This window comes from Pteropus alecto, unplaced genomic scaffold, assembly GCF_000325575.1.
Source record: "Pteropus alecto unplaced genomic scaffold, ASM32557v1 scaffold42, whole genome shotgun sequence".
Taxonomy (NCBI): domain Eukaryota; kingdom Metazoa; phylum Chordata; class Mammalia; order Chiroptera; family Pteropodidae; genus Pteropus; species Pteropus alecto.
In genome coordinates, this window is record NW_006434825.1 from 5,390,847 (window position 1) to 5,413,346 (window position 22,500).

Here is a 22,500-nt window from a genome sequence, read left to right on the forward strand (position 1 = left end):
AGCTGGGTTATAGTGACTACAGTTATGGTTAATTTTCCCCTCTCCCAAACTTTCTGAAATTTACTTATATATTAACTTTGTAATGGAAACAAAATTAAAAAGTAGTCAATTTCTATAAGCCTAGCATGGATCTGTTGCACTGAAAAGAACTATCTGGAACTGTACTCTATTTACATCAATGTTTATACAATTAATTTAAGGTAGAAAACAGTTGTCACATGATGTGGAGATGAGCTGGAATAAAGTTTCTTGCAGATAGCAGATGGCAGATCTAGCTTTTCTACCTATGATGTTGCTTAGAGATCTGTTCTCTTAACTAACCAGCTACACAGGATAAACTCTTGTATAATAAGTCACATCTTCCATGGGCATCCAGGCTTTTTATTAACTCTAAATTATACAGAGCAAGGATTGGCAAACTTTATAAAGGGCCAAATCATAAAAGTGTTAGATTTTATGGGCCATGTGGTTTCTGTCACAACTACTGAACTCTGCCGTTATATAGCACAAAAGCCACCATATACAATTCATCAAGAATAAATGTGGTTGCGTTCCAATAAAACTATTTACAAAAATAGGGGGCAGACTTGATCTGCAGAACATAGTTTGCCAATCCCTGGTCTAGAGCAAAGTTTTTAAAATTGTACCATGACCCATTAGCTGGCAATATATTCAATGTAATTGATACAACTGACATTTAGAAAAGAGTGGAGTATGGCACATGAAACCTAAGTGTTTCAACTGAGTGTTGAAAATGTTTCAGTTATATATACATACATGTATGGGTCATATGAGTTCAGGATCATCATGTAAAATATATGTGTTATGTGGATTGTGATAAAGAAGACTGAGTAACACTACTTTAGAGCTCAGGTGCTAAGAGATTTAGATGGTGTGCATAATAAAAACCAAAATATGCAGAAATACCAATTCAATGCTAGCTATTATCAGGATAAAAACAAAAAATATGATGTCTTTAAGAAAGTTTTCCTATGTAAGGAACTTCAAGATGGACTTAAATTTAGGAGAAGGCAGGTTTTACTTAACCTGGAGATGATGGAATGAAAGAAAGTGCCATTTTTGAATTATGTCTGTCTCTTGCTGGGAAAGACCAATGTATTTATTTGAAAGTGCTAACAAAATGCACATTCTTCTTTCCCTTCCACACATGGAAGCTGTGTGATACTGTATGTCACTAGTGGCCAATTACAAATGAACTCTGAAGGCTCAGTGGTGGGAAAGTTAGGGGGTTGGGAAGTGGCAATGTGCCTTTACCATTGTTTTCGGAGGTCAGGGCTGTTTAGAATGGTGGAGGCAATTCGGGCTCCATTGAGAGGAGGGTTGGAATACATGGGGCGAATCAAGATCTTCAACTGTGACTCTACCCTTTTGGCTTCATCAGCATCCTTGCAGATCATAGTGAAGGCTCCCACACGCTCACCTGAAAAGACAAACGGATCTTGTTTTCTAGTTCTATCTAAAATGCTAAGGCACTTGATTTAAATTTGCTACATATTATCTTTTTCCATCAGAAGAGCCACGAAAATAACTGTTAATAAATAAAAAGTTTTTAACAACCCGTATGGTAAATCCAGGTATGACAGGAAGTTTGAGTACTCAAGAGTGTTCAAAGGTCTCTTTTATTGTATTCTTCTTGGCTCATAGAGCAGTCACTTAGTATTTAGAGAAGCAGCCATTAGTTTCCTTTGCTGGAGGAATTCAGCAAAGAAGATATGGCTAAGATCAGTAAAATTCATTTCACCTGCCGTTCCTCTTTGGGTAAGGAGAGACATGGACAACACACGCACATACACGCGCACGCACACCAAACTCCACACCTCTGTGGCATCCTCTCCCAGTACTTCATCAAGCTCATTGGAATACACATCATGCCAGGTCCTTTACTTTACCGTATAAGCCCATGTTCTTGGCATAGGATTGGCAGAGACAAACATTAATGCCTTGTTCGATGAAGTGGCGTACGGCCCAGGCATCTTTGTTACTGTCACCACTGGCAAAGCCTTGGTAGGCCATGTCGAAGAAGACAAAGAGATTGTTTTTCTGTGAAGGAAAAGAAAAGATGACCAAAGCTTCAGCCAGTCCCTCTCAAGATGCCCCAGACAGTTATCTGTGCTTATTGAGACCTCACAAAGACTGAGTCAACATAGTTTTCTCCCCAGATGGTGGAAATGTTTTCTTCTCCTTAAGAGTTAAGATATCAAAAAATATTTTTATTTACTTTAGTGGATGTAGTCGCTCAAGGAAATGTTAAGAAAAGAGAATCTTAATCTTGATCTGCCCAGAAAGCTGCTTGGTCAAACAGGAAGCCTAAAAGCCCACAGTGGTCTGGATAATTACTCCAGTCCAGTAGACACAGGTCCAACATCAGCCTTTACTGGGCTAATGTAACTGGCAGACTCACCTTACACCCAGGGCTCATGGGACGGCCACATTAGAGCCATCTCATCCTGAAGTGCTCTCTGAACGCTGTTTCTGTCTCATTCTGTTTGCAGCTTAGATTCGACAGAGTATAAAAAAAGGGAAACCAGAAGGAATGAAAATGGGGACACAAAGTAATGGGAATATCTTCCTCGGAATTTTGACTAGTGCCTTCTCTGCCAGCTGGCCCTATGAATGGTAATGGTAATGCCGAGAGAAGTGGCAAGGATAGGAGGGGACACAAAAAAGTAGATAAAAGATGAATAAGTAACCACTGATCAGGGCCAAATGTAGGCACCAACAGCCTGGGGCCAGTGGATGCCTATGTACGGAAAAAAACCCTACACTCAGGATGAGGAATAAAAATTATTTCCAAACTGCTCGGGTATCAATTATAGGACCGTTAATCACACAAATGAGGAGCTCTTTTCTGACTACTTAATGCATGGAAATTTCATGTGGGCTCAAGGTAATTAACTGTCGCTGTTAAGACTCTGCCAGGCTGAGCATCTCAGGCCAGTTACTATACACACGACTGTCTCCAGTCAGTTCACCTTCCTCACCTTTGCCACTGCTGCTATCTCCTTCCACTGTTCGGGGCGAGGGTCCACCCCTGTGGGATTGTGGGCACAGGCGTGCAGAAGAAGAACACTTTGCTGTGGAATTTTCTAAAAAGACAAACAACCAAGAGGTTACTTTGCAGCTTTTAAAGGAGATAATTGACCTGACATGCCATGGAGTCACCGCTACTCGGCAAGTCACAAAAATAACCTGCGGTCTGGGCCTTAGCTAATCCCCAGTATTTTAAGTCAGGTATCGAGACTCAGCTGGTGGACCTCCCATCTCCTCAGGTTTACTCCTTGTTTGTTCACCTCTCCTGCCCTGAAAGCCACACTTACTGAAATGTCCTCCACAGCACCTGTGAAGTCAAAGCCACACGTCTTGGGGTCATAGTATCGATAACCCTGTAGCTGCATGCTGGCGTCCCTGAAGATGGGTGTGTGATTTCCCCAGGATGGTTTCGGCAGAAAGATATCTCTGCTGAACTTGAAAAATCTTTGCTAAGAGATGGAATGAAAGAGAATGAAAAATGATGAAAGGAAAGGCAAAAAAAGTTGATGTATTTTACTGATAAGACATTTTCTCTACTGAAACTCAGCTTCTGTGATCTAGAGACAACACTGCCCAAGCGGAGAGACTGCCTGGGTTGGAATCCAGGCTCTGACAGTTATACTGGCTGTGTAGCTGAGGGCATATCTGGGGCTCATTTTCTTCATTTGTAAAATGACATTAACTGAACCTTCTTCATAAAGATTAAAACAAGTTAAAATATAAAAGCTCCTAATAACAGTATGTACTCAATAAATTACATTATTATTATAATATTATTTATAATAATATCTTCTTTGTAATTTCTTCTAAGTACTTTCATTTTTATCCACTTGAATCCATTTATCACAGAACAAAAAATCTCTGACTCCATGGAAAGAGAAAATCTACTTCCAAGTCAGCAAACACACACACGACAGGAAGCACTATCATCCTCAACTTACAGCTCCTTGCCGAAGGAATTTCCAGACTCACCAGAAAACTGGCTCCGATCCTTAAGGCCCCAGTTCCAGAAATGGTCTGCAGGGTGACATACTGAAGGAGACACAGTGGTCAGGGAGGTGCAACACTTGCTATAGGCTCACAACTTAACGAAACAGAGGTCAAGCACACAGAGAGGCACAGCCCTGTACTGTCAGTATGCTTCCTTCTTCAGAAACCGAGGATAATGTTCTCAATGAATATTTGGAAAGGAGAGAACAGCCCTACTGTTTCATCCCCCCATGTGCTAAGAGACAGACTGACTCGACTCTCCCAGTGGATTCTCAAAAGAGCTGTTTCTGCAGTTTCCAACCACTTTGCTGAGGCAGAAGCTAATTCCTTATGGCCTGTTATTAGTGTTACACGAGAAACTTTCAAGACATAAAATGTCCCCCCCGCCCTCCATGAAAAAGGAGTGATTTATGCAGAGGAAAAAGACACCGAGAACAATTACTACATTAAATACATTATTCTAGAATTATACAGAATTGAATTACTCTCTGAACCTCTCTGAACATCAGTTTCTTGAAAAGCAACTCAACAAATACATTAGAATCACATTACTACATTTTAAATGTTATCTAAGAGGTCCCCTTTATAAGTTTTCAGAATCTGAAAATATTCATCTTTTGAGTAATGGAGATAGATGCCTGTGGTGAATCTGTTTCTCTAAATTGGTCAACTTTAGGGATGAAGAAGCCACAAAAGTTTGTTTGTTTTTATTTTTTAAAGGCACCACCAAAGTACAAGACTCTACAAAACATAAACTTATTAAATTTATTTTCTTGACTGGGAGACACTGGATTAGATGAGGGGAATCCAACTAACAAACTCTTTACTAAACAAAGTTTGTCTCTGTCAACTTTGGCCTGATAGAAATAAAAATCTAACTGTAGATCTGATAATACTAATAATGCACAAAGGCGTAGCAATTTATAAAAGACAAGCTGATATTATTTAAAGATAGGCCAGTCTCATATTTAGTTTACAACTGACTAGATGTACACAGACTAAGTAAAAATTATAGAAAAATAAAGACATTTTCATGTGGGGTTAACAGGTGGTTGATTGTATGGATATCAATCAAACCATATTCCATCCATGACTTATGACCATTACTGCATCACCATCAGCTTGAGGCTTTTTCTCTGAGGCTGTATGCTTTTCTCTGAGTTAATGAACTAACCTGTAGACTTAGACCAGTTTTGTGAATAAAATATTTATTCTCGTCTTGGAGGGATGGGGGAGAAATGTTGGCTTAGTTTTGTTACTTTGTGTGTTTTCCCGCAGACTTACACAGAAAAACAAATATTTAACGTATAATTATATCTATTAAAAAACATTTGTTTCAGAAGAAAGTAAACTATAATGCACAGGAGCCCACGGGTCAGGTTAGGGTTCAGGTGGCCTGGCTGCATCCCACCTGCACGATGCCAGGCTTCTACTACAAATGCGGGTGGGCCTGCATGTACTCTGAGGGTGCATACAGAAATCTGTTTGCAAAAAACCTTTATGTCCAGTGATCTTTAGGGCCATCTTTCGTCCACAATAAGAGGGCCCCCCAGGGAGTGGGAAGGAGGAGACAACTAAGAGACACTTGTGCTTCCCCTCACGCTTATAGAGGAGGCAGGCAGCAGGAGGGAGCATGGTCTGCTCTCTTTCAGTGTCCCAACTGGCAGTGAAGAAGAAGCAGAGGGGTGCCAGACTGGTCCAGTCCCAGCAGTTTGCCTGTGGCTGTGTTGCCTGCCTGCTTCCTCCATCTAAGCTGGAAGCTTAGGACATGAAGATGGGAGTTAAAGGCCTAAAACTAGGCATAGTTTGGCATTTCTAAAGCATATTTAATATAAAATGAACATAAGCACATGGACACTAACAGAAAATCTATCAAATTACCACTACATTTTTGGAATTTTGGTGTTATAGAAAATGTTTTATTTAACTAGTGCCAACTTACTATCTAAGGAAGGGATATTAGCAAGAGTGTGGCCACCTCAAACAATCATCACACACAAAATGGTGTATCTTTTCTTATTTGTTTAAAATTGTTTAAATTATTTCCAATTTGTTTAAACTATTAAATTTAAAAACAGATCCTGTATGAGAGTCTGCTCTGCTTACCCGGCCACTTTTCAGTACTTCACTGTTCTCACCCAGGGCTAGCTCTGCAGATGCCTTACAAAATTCAGCAAGTCCTCCAATGGGCAGGTATTCTTTGTCCAAATTTTTTGCAGCAATCTGGGCCTCTGCCTAGACAAGAGAAAATGCATTCGTTTAGCTTCTTTTCCTTACCTGGAATTAACCTTGATTAATATTTAATGTTTCATAAGTTAAATTTTGGAGGTAAAGCCTTCTTTTTATTTGGAGATATTGCCCAAGAAGAAGGATAAATAGAATACTTTATACATTATATTGCAGAACAGAAATATTTAAATATTTTTTCTTCTTTTTTTTTTTAAAGTTAGGTTTTATGTGAAGTAGTATACCGTGTTTTCCTGGTTACCATTTAACATAAAATGACATTCTTGGAAGGCACAAGAGGAAGCTTTAAGAGCAACACTTAAAATAGATACAAGATGATAAAATCAAACTAAATACATAAAGTCATTGCACAGCATATGCCAGTCTAAGAACTTCAAAGGGTTAATAGTAATAGCCACATATATCCATGGAGTCAGAGGCCTGGCTGACCCTGGGCTAATTATTAACTTTCTTGGGTCTCAGTTTCCTCACCTGTTGAATAGGAGGACAACTGTTTCTATACCTCATATAGTTAAGGTGAAGAGCCGATGAGGTAATGTACAAACGTGTGTGGTGGTGTTCCAGTTTGCAACAAGTTAACACTTGCTGAATACTTTAACTTACTCAGAGGAAAAGTAAACCCTTGTTTCTTGAGTCTTTTTTGCTACTCAGAATTATAAAGATGACACCTAATGTACACTTCATACATTCAGAAATTCTTTCAGTGGTTTAGCCCACACTCTAGCTGCTGGAGCTCATAAAGGCCTCAGCAAGTATGTTGCACATCGTATAGCTCAAATGATTAGAGTTCTTTACCCAAAAGTATTCTTCTGTAGCTGCCACTTGTGGGGCCTAGTTCTGCAGGATGGAGCAAGGACACATCACCATCTCACTTTTGGAAGTGACGAAGCAGCACCAGTCACATTTCATTATAGGAGGTGCAGAAAGGAAGACATTTTCTTCAAAAAAATTGTTCTAAGGGGATTAGTTATACTATTTATAATGATAACCAATAGAAAGACTATTAATATATAACAAAAGTAAAGAAAATCATTCTATCGTTCGATAAGAAAGGACAGAGCATGCTAGCGTAGGAGGCCTTTATTAAGGCAATCGAAATGAGAGAAACGGAAAATAACAAGAGTAACTCTCATCCATGAAGGGCTATTTCTATCATCAAGAGAGAATGTTTACATTCTTGGTCCTTTGGTGCACTCTCAGGAGTAAACATGACATTATGTCTATTTTATAATCACAGAAGTTCAATCTTGAAAAAGAACAGGTAGTTCCAACCTCTCAATTTTACAGCCCAGACAACCTAAGTGTTTCAAGCAGTTAGTATCAGAACCAGAACCCAGGTCTCCTGACTCCCCCGGTCCAGCAGTCTTTCTGCCACTCTCTGCAGTTTATTCATCCCAGTCAGGGAGGAGATGGATGGCAAGCTTACCTTCCGGATACTAGGGAGCACATAAGGCTTTCCATTATCATCCCGGTAGGCACCAACTCCCAGATTCATCTTTTTGCTGTTGGTGTCTCTCTTATAGGCTTCTGTGACTCCCAGGATGGGATCTGGGGGCCCCATCTCCACATGGGCCCACCAGGAGCTGAAATGGGAAATACAAGACATCAGTTACAGGAGCAAGATTTCCATGGCCAGAGACATCTTGGATCTGGCACAAATCCCTTTAAACAAATGTTTGCATGTTTACTACATACAAGGTGTAGCAATAGATAGTAATAATCCGACAAGGCATAAGACTTCAAAGCACCTTGCAGAAGAGTGGAGACCAGTAATTTCAATACAAATGCTATGGGAAGCATGGTAGAGTGGGGTAGGTAACTGAATCACCTTGAGGAGGACGGGGTACATGTGTAGGCAGTCCAAACCTGATCTGAATTCCCAGGCAAAGAATATTTCAAGTAATTTGGCAGTGAGAAGCTGCGAGTGGCAAAAGATGAGACTAGAGAAGTTAGAAAAGGCCAGTGCAAGAGGATGATGTGACACCCCTCCCCAACCAAGGGGCTTAGATTTTTATCCTGTTCCCAAACTTGGAGAGCTTATTAAAAATAGTTTTCCTGGGGAGACCACCTAGGAAGACCAGGTGCTGTAGGTGTAAAAAATAAAAAATAAGAGATTGTAAACTGACAAGGTCCTTGCAATCTGTGAGGCCAATCGAGAGATGCCTCGCCTTAAAAAAAAAAAAAAAAAGTTTTCCTGGGCCCCACCTTGGATGTAGTGAAAATATGTAGAATCATTAAAGTTTTTTTCTTTTCTTTGGCGGGGTGGGGGTGGGGGGGTTTGGTGATCAGGTAAGGGGAATGACATGAATGTTTTTGCATTTTTAGAGTCTATCTGTGAAATGAGGCCACAACAGTACCTATCTCACAGGGTTGTTATAAGGATGAAAGGAGTTATTAAATATAAGACAGAACAGAGCCTGGTACAGAATGAGCACTGATAGCTGGTATCACTGTTACTATATTACCACACTACACTTTTATTTATAACCACCATGCCACCAAGTATGAAGCCTGTTGAGGCAAGTATGTAGAGAATTCAAGGAGTATATGGTCATATGGTTTTATGACCAAATGCAGGTCTTTCCTGCTTTTCAATTGTTACTACTAAGTTTTTTTTTTTGTAGAGTCTCAGGAGATATTATCATTCCTCCTTCTCAACTGTTCTAGTCAGAACTCAAAATCGCTCCCATTTTCTTTGTTGTTCTAGGCCGCCTGGTTGCTTCCGTATCTAAGCAATAGTAAGAAACAGATACTTTAAAGCAACCCACAATTCAGACCCTGAAAACATGTAGCCACCTGCCTATCTACATCACTGTCATTAAGTGATGAGTGAAAGAAATACTTTGAATGTCAAGGTCATATTAGAGAGATTCTAGTAAGCAATTTTCATTTTTTTAAAGAATGGTTCTGTCTCCAAGGTCTTCAATCAATGATGACAGAGCTGCTGCCTCTAATCACAAGGAGAAAAGGCACCATTGTTAAATGGTGTGAAGAGCACTTATTTGTCACGTTCTTTAAAAATTTTATCCAGCACAGAAAGTCTCCCAGAAACAACAGCCTTGAGTTTTCTGGCAGAGATATGATTTCAAGAAGAATTCTAAAAGCAATTTGAAAATACTGAATCTCAAAAATCTGAATATTGGAGCAGGGATACTCGATTTGGTTATTCCTACATCAGTACTCATGCTCAGGTCCTCTACGCTCCTCATTATTTCATTCCTTAAAGGGTTAAGGCTCTGTCCATACTGTAGGAACTCAGGTTTTTAAAGAGATACTACTAGATGGATCAAAGAATGCTCTGGGGCAAAGATGACGAGGACAACCTATGGCCTTATTGGCCTTATTGATTCCTACCAGTGCACTTTGGACACAGTGCAAATCTTCAGCCATTGACCAGCCAAACCAAAAGATGTCAAGTACAAAGTACTCAGATAAGCATTTTAATTCAAATGCTTTCTAGTTTCCCCTATAGCCTACATAGTACTTTAGAATTTTTAAAATGTTTTTCCTCACATTCTTATTTTATAGGAGAAGTTAATTAACTTGCTCATGATCACAGAGCTAAAAACAGCAAACACAATACTACAATAATATTGCAATAACTACATCTGGTGCCAGGTGGGTACTAGACCTATTGGGATCATGTCATAGTTCTATAAATGTCTAACCACTATGCTGTACATCTGAAACTAATATTAAATGTTAATTGAAAAATTAAAAAATTAAAAAAAATACGACAATTTTGGTGTTCTAACTACTGGTATTGTACCACTACTGCACACTGCCTTTCTAAAGGGTCTCATGATACTCCTTCGGTTATTTCACCAAAAATTAAATAATCAGAATTTAAAAATTAAGAACAGATCATTGTAAATCAAATTATATCAGCATATTTTTCTTTTTTTTACTGACCTATGACTTTGTCTGATTTAATGTCACTATGCTTTTACAGCACTGGTCAATGAAAACACATTAAATGTTTACTGCTGTTTTATAGATGCGCCTGAACGAAATACTTGAACTTAGAGACTTCCATTTAAATGACCCACGTATGAAAATTAAGTACTTCATAGGATAAATCTTCAGTTTGTCAGAATACCAACTGCTAGGGCTTTACTGTATTAGAATAGGCTTTATTATTTTAAAAAAGAAACTTCAATTAGTTGAGTTTATTTTCAATGTTTTCCACTTTTAACATTTGGCTTTAGGTAAAGATCACTTCCACAGTGGCAGGAGTAAAAGTTCTCACTTCCTTACTGTCTGAACAGCTAACAGTCATAGCCAGATATGGAGTCCGGTTCTATTGCCCAGTCATGTATCATGTTTAAATCTAAACAACACCTCAACTGCCAGTACTCAAATATTTAAGGCTATATTTTTGGTATACATTTTGCAACTGTGGTTCCCCTATAGGTTTGGACTTTGCTCTCAGATATAATATTAAAGTAGCATATTTGTTTCTATTGCATTAAAAAAAATAAAACTTTAAAAATATTTGATTTGAAGGACATGAAGGCACTGTTCTAACTGTTGAGATATAACTGTGAACAAAGTAGATACAGTCTCTGCTCTCATGGAATTTACATTCTAAGAGGAAAAGACTGAAAAGAAAAATGAGTCAGGCTCTTGAACTGACAGAACGACTAAAAGGTCACACCCATAGGTCACACCCATAGGAATTTTCACCAAGCACTCTAAGTAGAGCTGAAGGCCACCCAGCCAAACCCACAAAACAAGATTACTTTAAGATTGCTACAATGATGAAACCGACTTTCTTTTGCCCATAATTTTATTTTAGTTTTTATTTTTCAATTACAGTTGACATTCAATATTATTTTATTTTAGTTTCAGGTGCATGGCATAGTGGTTAGACATTTATATAATTTGTGAAGTGATCCCTGATTAGTCTAGTACTCACCTGGCACTATACATAGTTATTACAATATTATTGATTACATTCTCTATGATGTACTTTACACCCCCATGACAATGTGGTAACTACCAATAAAACTATGGAATGCTTCACGAATTTGCATGTTATCCTTAGGCAGCGGCCATTCTAATATTCTCTGTACCATTCCAATTTTAGTACATGTGCTGCCAAAGCAGAACTCCTGCCCATCCTTTTAGGCACCCCTCTCTGTCCTCCAAATTTGCTTCATAAATAATACCCCCTCTCTGATCCTTGTCCACTAGGTAGGTTGATTTAAAGACAACACCTAGAGAGTGAGCCAAGGAGGAACCAAATAAAGGAGAGAAGAAAGTGTGAAAGCCAGGGCAAACCTACTGCCAGGAGTGCGGGACTTTGAAAAGGACAAAGTATTCTGCTGGCTTGAAGACGTCATGCATACATTCAAAGGAAAGGCCAAGGCACGTAATAGAGGTCAAGGCTTTGCTCCTTGGAGCTACTATCTGGTCGTGGTTTGGAGACTCGGTTCTTGATAAGGTAGTACTTAAGGACACTGTCCCCAGTCGGCTTCTTGAGTAATTAAATCGCCTGGCTCAGGCCTCCACTAGGAAGGAATTACTAATTCGTTTAATGCGCCGTACTCCCCCGCTCCCAGCAACACTTATCGCACGGTTTGAAATTATACACTTGTAATTTTTTAAGTGACACCTGTCCCTCTCTCAGCCTTGTTCACGGACACAGCATCGGTCCAGAGCTTGGCTCTCAAACTCGGGTGATGAAATATTTACTAAATGAAAGAGCAGAGCGAGATGGAGAGGAAGAAAGGCCTACAACCAGACCTCCTAAGGGCTTAAAAGAAAAAAGAGGTGCTCTACACCCCGACCCTTTGCCATCCATGACTAAGGCTACGGTACCACGGGCGGGAGGATGCCGTGCGCCAAGGTCACGGATGCAGAGAGGATAGCCAGGCATGAATGCCAGAGTCGCGGGAACCGTCCACCCATGAGCGTCCTTCCCCCGAGCACACAGACAGCCGGCAGCCAGCAGCCAGCCTGGCACGCCCGTTCGGGCCCAAGGAAGGCCGCGGCAGGTGAGCCCCGCGGCCCAGGAGGGCAGCCTGTCAAGGGCACACCCGTGGCACACGCTTTTCCCTCAGCTCGGCGGCCAATGGGGGCGAGGCAGCCCCGGCACCGCAGCCAATGGGCGTGAGCCTTGCCCGGCGCCGCAACCCGCGGGCTCTCCCCTCGGCCCCCGAATCCCCCCACCGGTGCCGAATCTGCGTCTCGTGACCCTTCCCCCCTTGAATGGGAGTCCGGGTGCCGTAGAGGGCCACAACTCCCACCCCAGGGGAACGCGTTGGCATCCTCTCCTGCGGTCCTGTGGGCAGGGGGAGGGAGGGATGTAGGACCCCGAGGGTCACTGCGAGGCGCGGCCGTTCAATCCTCAGCCCCCAGGGAAGCCGAGGGGGTGGCCGAATAAGTGCGTGTGGTCGGTGCCCTGGGGCGCCCGCAGCTCGGCTGGGCAGGCCCATGGTCCCGGCTCCGTCTCCCCTGCTTACCTGGCTCTGGCGGAAGCCGCAGCCGCCAGGCCTGGGTGGAAGGCGGCGGCGACCCCGGACAGGACGCGGCTGGAGTGCAGCAGGGCCATAGCGGGAGGCAGGCGGGCAGTGGGTAGCTGCGGGACGGAGCGGAGGGCGAGCGGGCTCATCCACCGAAGCGCGGGCTCCGGCTGAAGGTAAGGACAGTGACTTCCCCCGGTCGAGGCTAGAGCGGCCAGGCCCGAGCCGGGTCACAGCGGACCCTGGCGGCCGGAGCCAGCGGCTAGGTCGCAGTGGAGCGGTGGGTCGGCCCGCCCCCGAGCCTGCACCGCCGGCGCCACGTGGTCGGGAAAATGGTGACGACACCGCTTATCCGCTTTGTGGAGCTTGGCACTCCTCTTTCATTTAATCACGACAGGCCGGACCGAAGAGGTAGCAGCTGTTTTGAAAGATGAATAAATGTAGGCTGATGTTGGTGAAGTAATTTTTCTGACGCTGTACAGCTAGTAACCAGGGTGGCCCACCGTAAAATCTTCAGCCAGATGTTTCCTTAAGTGCAAATCTCACCTTCCTGCGTGTTTTCTTAATCTCTGTTGTGGGGCATTTGCGAGGATTAAGTGAGGTTAGCCGATTATGCCTAAAAACGAGCTGGCTTAGTAAGCACAAAATAATAGTGGTTATTAATGACAAACCTGCATTGCGCAGTTGTGTCGAAGGGAATTAATCATTTTTAAAGGAAAAAGTGAATGAATTTGAGATTCCAGAAGTTGAATAATTCAAACAAGTTCACTTTAAACAAAGGCTGTTTCTCTGACACTCTTCTCTAAAACCCAAATAGCACTGTGTCCCTTGCAGATTTAATTTATCCTCTGTTATCACACTGTCAGAATGACTAAGTCCAGCCCCAATTAACTGTCTCACACTTATCTATTCTCTCTTAGATCTCATTCTATATTTCAAACCACAGGCCACAACTTTCCGTTTTACCAATGTATTCCTTTCCTACAGTTGCCATACAAATTTGCTACAAATTACCACAAAATGGATGATTTAAAGCAACAAAAATTACTGATAATATTAACACTTGTCACCATCCTTGGTGTGAGTATTCGTTATATTGATCTCTGTAATGCACATATTTAACTTTTTCATAAGAGAGCTAATTTGAGTTACTGGTCAGAAGGGTGGATTGGAAAGGACAAACTCCAAAGGTAGGGAGACTAGGTAGAAAGAAGGCTGACACAGTAATCCAGGCAAGAAATTCTGATGGTAGGAGTTCAGGTGGAAGTAGCAGTGACAGAGCAAAGGTTACACATGTGAGACATGTGAAGGAAGTAGAATCAAAAGTGTTTGATGATTAGATGCAGGGAGAGGTGGAAAAGAAGCCAGAAATAATTCCCAGTGTATCAGCTAAAATTGAGTTTATCTGCAAGTAACAGAGACCTGAAATAATTGGCTTAAACAAAATAAAATTTATTTCTCTCATGTGAAAATCTGGAGACAGGCAGTCCAGGCTGGCATGGCATTTCTGCCCTACAAAATCCTGAGGGACCCAGTCCTTCCAGCTTGTAACTTTGTCCTTCCTAAGGGGTGGCCTTCACCAGTGGTCCAAGATGGTAGTTACAACTTCAGCCTCCATTCCAGGCAGGAGTCTAAAGGAAGGGGCAAAAAATAAAGTGCAAAGGGTACACACTAGCTATCCTTTAAGGGAGTTGTAATGGGAGGAGACAGAATGTGGCAAAGATCAGATGGAGGAGAGAGAGTCAGGGGATGGCACAGCGGGGAGGACTCAGTAGTCCTGTGGGAAATCAGAGAGGCCTTCATGGGGGAGATGGCATTGGATCTGAACTTTGCAGGACATGGTATTTCACAAGTGGAAGAGAAAGGTAGGAAAAGGCATGGCATGTACCCCTCCTTAGTGTCTCCCTTGTCCCTGCTGACCCCGTTTTTTTTATATAAAGAGGGCAGGCATGTGTACTTGAGGTGGTTGTGTTTGAGCATGACCTTGTTGTGTGTGTATGGTGAATTCAGTGAATGGTATGTGTCTCCATGCAGATGTCTATGTGTGTGCCTTTTTGCATGTGGGTATTCTGTACGTGGGAGTAGTGGGGAGTGGATGTGTGCCAGCTTCCAAACTATCTGACGAGAAGCCCTGTGGCCTCCTGTTCCTGAAGAGGACCAAGGAGTCTGGCTGAGTCTGGGTGGGGGATGCGGGGCTGCCTCAGTGGTTTTGGGTGGAGAGGGGATGGTGCTGACTGAGAGGGCCACTCTCATCCAAAGATGTGGCCCTTTCTTTGAGTGGACCAGGGACTTTCGTATCCCCCAAACCCTTGTCCTCCTACCCAGCCTGCCCTAGGAAAATGCAAAGCCTTAGAAGAAGAGCTTATAGGAGGCCCGGAGACAGACTCTGCCCCACCACAGTCAGCCTCTCCCTAGCAGGAGGCAGGAGGGGACAGTTTCTGGTAACTGCCCCCCCTTAGCATGAGACAGTATCTTTCAAGCCCCCACAGAACAGACAGGTCTCTGGCTAGTGGGCCCTCTGGCAACCTCTCCCACGAGCTATAGTGTTTCCAAACTTCTGTGTATGTGAAACTACTCTGGAAAAGTATACCCCCCTGCCTCTACCTGAAAACTATAAGGCTTTAATAAATGATTAAAAAAATACTTCATTAATGGTGTCTATCTGTGGCTCCCTGAGTGCAGCCCCTGGATATGTCTTGATTCCTCTATTTTGCTTCACATGAGGACTTTTCACCAGAAGGACCCAGTTCCCCTGTTGGTTAGGACCATGACAGCAAGTTCTGGACTAGCCCTGTCTTTGTGCTGGCTCCTTGCAGGGAGGAAGCACAGAGCAGCACCCGTGGCAGTGAATGCCTGTGTGTGCCAGCCCGTGTGCCAGACCGTGGGGTGGGCAGAGGCCAGATGCAGTCCTGTAAGTGCTCAGAGTGGAGGTTTTAGGAGCCCAGAGTAGAGAGGGGTTGCTTCTGGCTGGAGAGCCAGGGGAGGTAACGTGGAGCAAGTGGCACATGAGTGGGACCTCGAAGGAAGAGGAGGTGTTTCCACATCATCTGGACTTCCTGGCTTTCAGTGTCTGGGAGACTAGGCCTGGGCACAGTTGTCCCCCTCATTCCCACATGTGTAAACTCAGGCCCCACATGATAAGGTGACTTACCCAGGGCCACACAGAACACTGAAAGGGCCTAGCCTTCCAGATAGTTGGACTGTTGTTTTTTCCAGTCAGTTCTGCCCCTTTGGGATACCTATGCTTCATCCATCCTGCCCTGCCCATGTTGGGTGAGAACTGGGCTGCAGAGTTGGCGGGGGCCGGGATGTGAGGGCCTGAACATATTCCACCCTCAGATCCAGAATCTGTCCTCCTCCCTCCTATCCCAAGACCTGACATGCCCACTGTTGAGTCATTTCTGACTTATCTTCCCATTTCCTGAAACCAGAAATCTAAGTCACCCTTGATCAGCTCTCCCTAAGCTCCCATACTCCCCAGTTTACCTGCAGAGCATGTCTGGAATGCTACTACTAAGACATTTATTCCCTCATTAATTCTGACAACGATGCTCTAGAGTTGGTGCCCAAAGTCTATAGCACGGAGGGACAGAGCCTGGACTCAGCCCTGGCTATCTGTTGTTACCACAGGAAGTAGAAGCCACCTGCCTCTCTCCAACCACGTGACCACACCGTCAGCCCTCACTTGATCACACCAAAAGCACCTCACTGAACCATGTGACTCCAGTCTTGCCTCTCCAGGACATTCCCTGTGGAGCAGCCAGCAGGATCCTTCTAAAACATATGACCAGCCATATCTTTTTATTGCTCAAACCCCATCAGAGGCTCCCTAGTGCCCTCAGAGTCCAATCTGCTTCAATGTAACCCTCGATGAGGCCTTGCAGGATCTGTCGCCCAACAGAGAGGCAGGTGCTAGCCTCCTTCCACGTCACAGACAACACCAGTGCTGCACTCATACCCCTTGGGTCCCTTTACTCCCTTGATCCATGCCCCCCCATACCTTCACTCTCAACAGTTAGCCATTAAGTGGCTACAGTAGTGTTAGCCACCCTAGGGAGACATTGTAGAAAAGGGCAATTATAAAAGAATATGCTGCATCTGTCACAAGCCTGCGAGCATCTCGAAGGTGGGAAACTGTGATTTCGGGTTCACTAAGTGCTGTGACAAACATAAAATATATGCCACTGCTGGAGGCATGCAGAGCAGAAGCACTCAGCCTGGGATGTCAAGAAAGTCCACCTGGAGGAGAAAACACTTCACCTGAGTCTAGAAGAGTGAGTAAAAGTCTTTTGAGAAAAAGAAAAAAAAAAAAAGGAAAGATGTTACTAAGATGAAGGAGCAGAGCTTGTTAAGGCTGGAAGACATCAGAGAATTAGGTACAGATAGCCAGACAAAGCCAAGATGCTCCCAGATATTACAGCACAAGTTGGGAAGGGGTGAGAGATGTCTCACCAGCCGTCTGATGGGGTTTTCATGACAGGGTAATCAGCCCCATTTCACTGAGGAAGAGTGTCTGAGGCCCAGAGCGTCTACATGACTGCCTCAAGGTTACAGATTGGTAAGTAAGAACCAACCAGGTTTTCAACATTCCTTTCCCTGCAAGTGGGAGGCCCTGAAGGTGATTATGAGGGATTCAGACAAGCCCGAGGCCTCACTCAGCGGACGGTATTGCGGGCAGGGAGAGGATGCAGTCAGTGACCTCAAAGCCAAGGCTGGAGCCTGTACTGAGGAGAGATTCCCGTGCTTGTCAGTGAAGAGAATTTGAGTACCTCCTATGTATGGCTTGGAGGAACAGAAGCCAGGGTGCACATTCACAGTAATTTATGTTTGGATCTTGCTAAGGGTCTGACACAGCCACAAAAGTAAGAACAAACTTTAACTTCAATTTGAAGCTCTTCTCTTGCTTTAATCTAAGCCATGTATCTGGCCTCACTTCCAGGCCCAGGTGGGTGGTAGTGAACCTTTTCACATACCTTCAATGAGGGTTCTTGTTTTTTGAATTATTAAAAGAAAATATCAGGATCACAGCAGTCCAAGCCATTGATTTAGTGGACACAGGCTGTCCCCCAAACTGGAGGTAGTATTTCCAAGATAGTAAGGGTGACATCAGTAGGGGCATTGACCGTGAGGGATGTGGTGCAGCCTCCTTGAAAACACCCAGATGGGCTCGAACTGTTTCTGTCTCCAGATATTGCTTGTTGGGGCCAGGGGAAACAATTGCACACGGGACCAGATGGCTGCTGCAGAAGGCCCTGCTGACAAACCATGGAGCTGCTGGATCAAAAGCTGCCTTTAGATGCCAGTGATTCAAAACGAAACAACGATATCAAACTGCGTGAGAACACCCAGACCATCTAGCTCAACTTCCAGACTTTACAGATGGGAAAATGCAGGTGTGTGTGGTGGGGGGAAATGGAGGCTTGAACGCGGCGGCGGCGGCTAGGGTATCCGCGGCTGGGGCGCGGCCGGGCGGCCCTGGGTTGAAATTGAAGCCTCTTGACTCCGACCAGAACCATGTAGTTCCTAATTGGTCTTCCTTCACCTATTGATCCCTCCAAGAAATAAATAAGGCCAAACGTCCCAGAAAGCCCAGGTGCTGTTCCACCAACACCCACTGGAGGGCCCCAAACACCGCTATAGATCGCCATAGGTTCCCATCACCCACACCGGACGGGTGCCCAGCGAGCGCACTGACCACATCTCCATCACTTCCTGGGTATCACCTCACTTCGCTAGAAGAGCAGAAAGCTGGTTCCCAGCCAACCGGAAACAGAAACGCCATCACGGAGACCAGGCAAGACATTCAAGTCGAAATCTGTAGCCCACCTCCCCCGATCCCACCAGTTTACACACCTAACATTTGGGAGTTCACAGCCTTCTTCCATTTCAGCCACACTTGGGATCCCCTTAACCAGGAAGTGCCCCAATCAATCAGAAAAGGACATTTCCAGAAGGTCCTTAGTTCCAGTGCTCAGTCCTCAAAGCTGTGGGGAGCTGTCAGCACATGCACTCCAAAACTCACCTTCTACGTTCATTGCACCTGATACCCAGACCCCGGAGTTGTCACCTGTAATGAAGGGGCCGTCCCCCCAGTCCAGAGGGAAAACAGCCTGCCGAGCTTCTCCCTTCACGCTAGTTCTCCCGAGGGGAAGTATGGGATGAAGGTCACATGGAGGGGACACGCACCTGTTTACTTACCTCGGGGAGAGAGGGAAGCTGAACGAAAGCCAGTTTTTATGAAAAATTGACTCGGTTTCTCAAACATCAGTCTGAGAAATCTCAAGAAATTGATTACTGGTTTTTATAGAGTCACTTTTCTGGCTCACAATGGAATAATACCAATAACATCAATAGAAGAAAAGATATTTAAACAGTTTTAGTGTCATAAACAGTTCACTTTACATTTCCTTGTATTAGCCGTTTAAAAATTTAAAATATCTTGTAGTAACTGTTTAGAATGTGTGTAAATAAATGGTTGCAAGAAAAAAAAAATCGGAGATTTGATAAGGAAGATGACTTGCTTCAAATCAAGAGTGAGTTCACGGTATAGGTAGAAGTAGAACCCAAAGCTGTCAAATTCCAGATTGTCATTCTTATGGGTTTGGCTGCCTAGAAGGCAGAAAGTTTTCCTTTCCATCTGGGTGAAGAAAAAATGGAGTAAGGTTACTAGAGAAAAGGCTCCACCAGCAACAATGAGAAAACAAAGGTCGCTGGTGACCATAACTGTTGCTATTCTTTTTCTTCATCTTTTTCCTCTTCTCTCCTTTCTCCTTTTTAAAATCATAGCCATCCTTTTGGGTGTGAAGAAATATCTTATTGTTGTTTTGATTTACATTTTTCTGATGACTAAATGATGTTGAACTTCTTTTCATGTGCTTATTGGCCATTTGTACATCTTTGGAGGTGTCTTTTGCCCATTTAAAATATTGATTATTAGTTTTTTATCATTGAGGTAAAAGTACTTTACATAATTCTGTGGGTTGTCTTTTCACTTTATTGAAAATGTCCTTTGATGCAAAAAGTTTTCAATTTTGGTAAAGTTCAATTTTTTGTTGTTGTTTCTTGTGCTTTTGGTGCCATGTCTAAGAAACCATGTTCTAATTCAAGGTCACAGAGAGTTATTCTTATGTTTTCTTTAAGAGTTTTATGATTTTAGCCCTTACATTTAGGTCTTTGATCCATTTTGAGTTAATTTTTGTATTTGGTGTGTGGTAGGGGTCCAACTTCATTCTATTCATGTGACTAGACAGATGTCCCAGCAATGCTGTTGAAAAGACTATTCTTTATTAAATGCTCTTGGCATTTTTGTTGAAAAACAATTGACGCTAGATGTTTGAGCCTTTTTTTCTGGAGCCTTAATTCTATTACATTTATCTAGTTGTCTATTTATTTATTTATTTATTTATGTAGAATGAATGAATGAATGAATTATTTTAATTGAAGAAATGATTTAAATTTCCCCCAGTTGTCTTTTTTAAAAAATGCCAGTACTACACTGTCTTTATTACTGTAGCTTGGTAGTAAGTTTTGAAATTAAGAAATATGAGTACTCTAATTTTGTTCTTTTTCAAGGTTTCTTTGGGTATTCTGGGTCTCTTGAATTTCCATATGAATTTTAGGATCAGCTTATCAATTGCTGCCAAGAAGCCAGCTGAGATTTTGTGAGGGACTGTGTTGATCCTGGAGATCAACGTGGGCAGTATTGCCATCTGAACAATATTGTCTTCTGTTCACAAACATGGAGTTTCTTTCCATTTATTTAAATCCTCTTAATTTCAACAGTGTTTTATAGTGTTCAGTGTACAAGTGCTGTGCTTATTCGGTTAAATTTATTCATATGCATTTATTCTTTGGATGCTGTTTATGAATTTCATATTTGGATTCTTCATTGCTGTTGTATAGAAATGCAACTACTTTTTATACTTTGATCTTGTATCCTGCAACTCGCTGACTTGTTTATGATCTCTCAGAGTTTTTAGTGGATTGTCTGGGGCTTTCTATATATAAGATCATGTCATCTGCAAATAGAGAAAATTTTACATCTTCCTTTTTAATTTGGATATCTTTAATTCTTTTCCTTGCCTCATTGCCCTGGTACAGTGTTGCACCTCCAGTAGAACATGGAGTAGAAGTGACAAGAGTGGACATTCTTTTCTTGTTTCTGACCTTAAGGGAAACTTTTAGGTTTCACCACTAAATATGATATTAGCTGTGGATTTTTCATAGATGCCCTTTATCAGGTTGATGAAGTTCCATTCTATTCCTGGTTTGTTGAGTGTTTTTATCATGAAAGGATGTCGGATTTTGTCAAATGCTTTTTCTGAATCTACTGAGATGATTGTCTGGTTTTGTTTTTATTCTATTGATATGGTGTATTACATTGATTGGTTTTCATACCTTGAATTGATCTTATATTCCTGGGATAGATCTCACTTGGTCATAGTGTCTAATTATTTTTTATATGCTGTTGGATTTACTTTGCTAGTATTTTGTAGAGGTTTTTACATCTTATTCATAAAAGAGATTGGTCTGTACTTTTCTTTTTTTGTCATGCCTTTATCTAGTTTTGGAATTAGGGCAATAATATTGGTCTCATCCAATGAATTAGGAAGTGTTCCTTTTTCTTTTATTTTTAAGAAGAGTCTACTGTTTCTTAAATGTTACTGAAGACGTTCTGCCACCAAAGACCCTTTGAGATTTCAAAATATTTTCTACACTTGCTCTTGACTTTGTGGTCTTGTCTAATAATGGAAAAACATCAGTATTTATTTGTTTTTTTTTAAATTTTAATTCCTCCACCCTTCCACCCCTCACCTACAGATGTTGCTGTCTCCCCTTAAGAACTGAATCTCTGAAGGTGGGGCATCTCCTCCCACATGCTTGCAGTGCGCACCCAGGGCCTGGCGCACCTGGGGTATGGTCTATGGCTCCACCTGGGGTGCCAACCCAGGACCTTCTGTGTGTAAAGCACACGTGCTAACCGCTACACTATGGAGCCACCCAAACATCAGTATTTAAAGTCAGAAGACTTAGAATTGGAACCCACTTTCTTCTTACCTATTATGTGACCCTGAACAAATTGTTTGAGAGTTAATATAATTATTAGCTTTATTATCATTATCATCTTTATTTTTACCATTTATTGGCTATTTATGATGGATTTTATATGTCTTTATCGTCTTTAAATTTCACAACAAATCTATGGGCAGCTGCTATTATCGTCTCCATTTTACAGATAAAGAAATGTGGCACAGAGAAACTAAAGTTCTTAAATGTGTGAGTTTTGGCAGATAGCAGGCCTGGAATTTTAACTCAAGAATTCTGACTCCAGAGGTCACAGTTTAATAACCACATGCAAAACTCTTTTGCATTTCCAGGCATTCTGTGTGTGTGCGTGTGTGTGTGTGTGTGTGTGTGTGTGTGAATAAATTCTCCTCCAGATCTCACAAGACTATGAGAGAGATGTTATCATCATCGTTATAAAGATGAGAAGAGTAAAACTCAGAAAGATTAAAAAATTTTCCCAAAGTCACAGGGCTAATTAGTTGTATTCGTGGCATTTGAACTAACAGCTCTATGTCTGCAAAAGCTAAGCCCTATGATTCTGATGTTTCTGAGCCTTAGTTTCCTCATGTGCAAAAAGATGTGATAATAACTCCTCCATGACAATGACTGAGGGGAGTTTCCCATAAGACCCACAGCCTGTGAAAGTCCTCATGAACAGGATGCGTGATCATGGTCATGC

The 22,500-nt window shown here is 42.5% G+C and overlaps 1 protein-coding gene, 1 non-coding gene and 1 pseudogene across 2 annotated transcripts in view; 1 reads left to right on the forward strand and 2 right to left on the reverse strand.

Annotated features, from left to right (window-relative positions):
• GOT2 (glutamic-oxaloacetic transaminase 2) overlaps window positions 1-13,004 on the reverse strand; it is a 17,139-nt gene extending 4,135 nt beyond the window's left edge. The window contains exons 1-8 of the mRNA XM_006909725.3: window positions 12,756-13,004; window positions 7,715-7,871; window positions 6,148-6,276; window positions 4,024-4,083; window positions 3,339-3,500; window positions 3,003-3,107; window positions 1,911-2,061; window positions 1,276-1,441 (exon numbers count right to left, since the gene is read on the reverse strand). Of these exons, the coding sequence (XP_006909787.1) occupies window positions 1,276-1,441; window positions 1,911-2,061; window positions 3,003-3,107; window positions 3,339-3,500; window positions 4,024-4,083; window positions 6,148-6,276; window positions 7,715-7,871; window positions 12,756-12,904 (1,079 nt within the window). The 5' untranslated portion in view covers window positions 12,905-13,004. The remainder of the gene's footprint in view (window positions 1-1,275; window positions 1,442-1,910; window positions 2,062-3,002; window positions 3,108-3,338; window positions 3,501-4,023; window positions 4,084-6,147; window positions 6,277-7,714; window positions 7,872-12,755) is intronic.
• LOC112478259 lies at window positions 11,295-11,397 on the reverse strand. The gene has a single exon (XR_003045750.1). It is a non-coding gene; the product is annotated as a U6 spliceosomal RNA (small nuclear RNA).
• A 4,375-nt stretch (window positions 13,005-17,379) lies between the features above and the next one.
• Window positions 17,380-19,421, forward strand: LOC102878732 (annotated as a pseudogene).
• The last annotated feature ends 3,079 nt before the right edge of the window (window positions 19,422-22,500 follow it).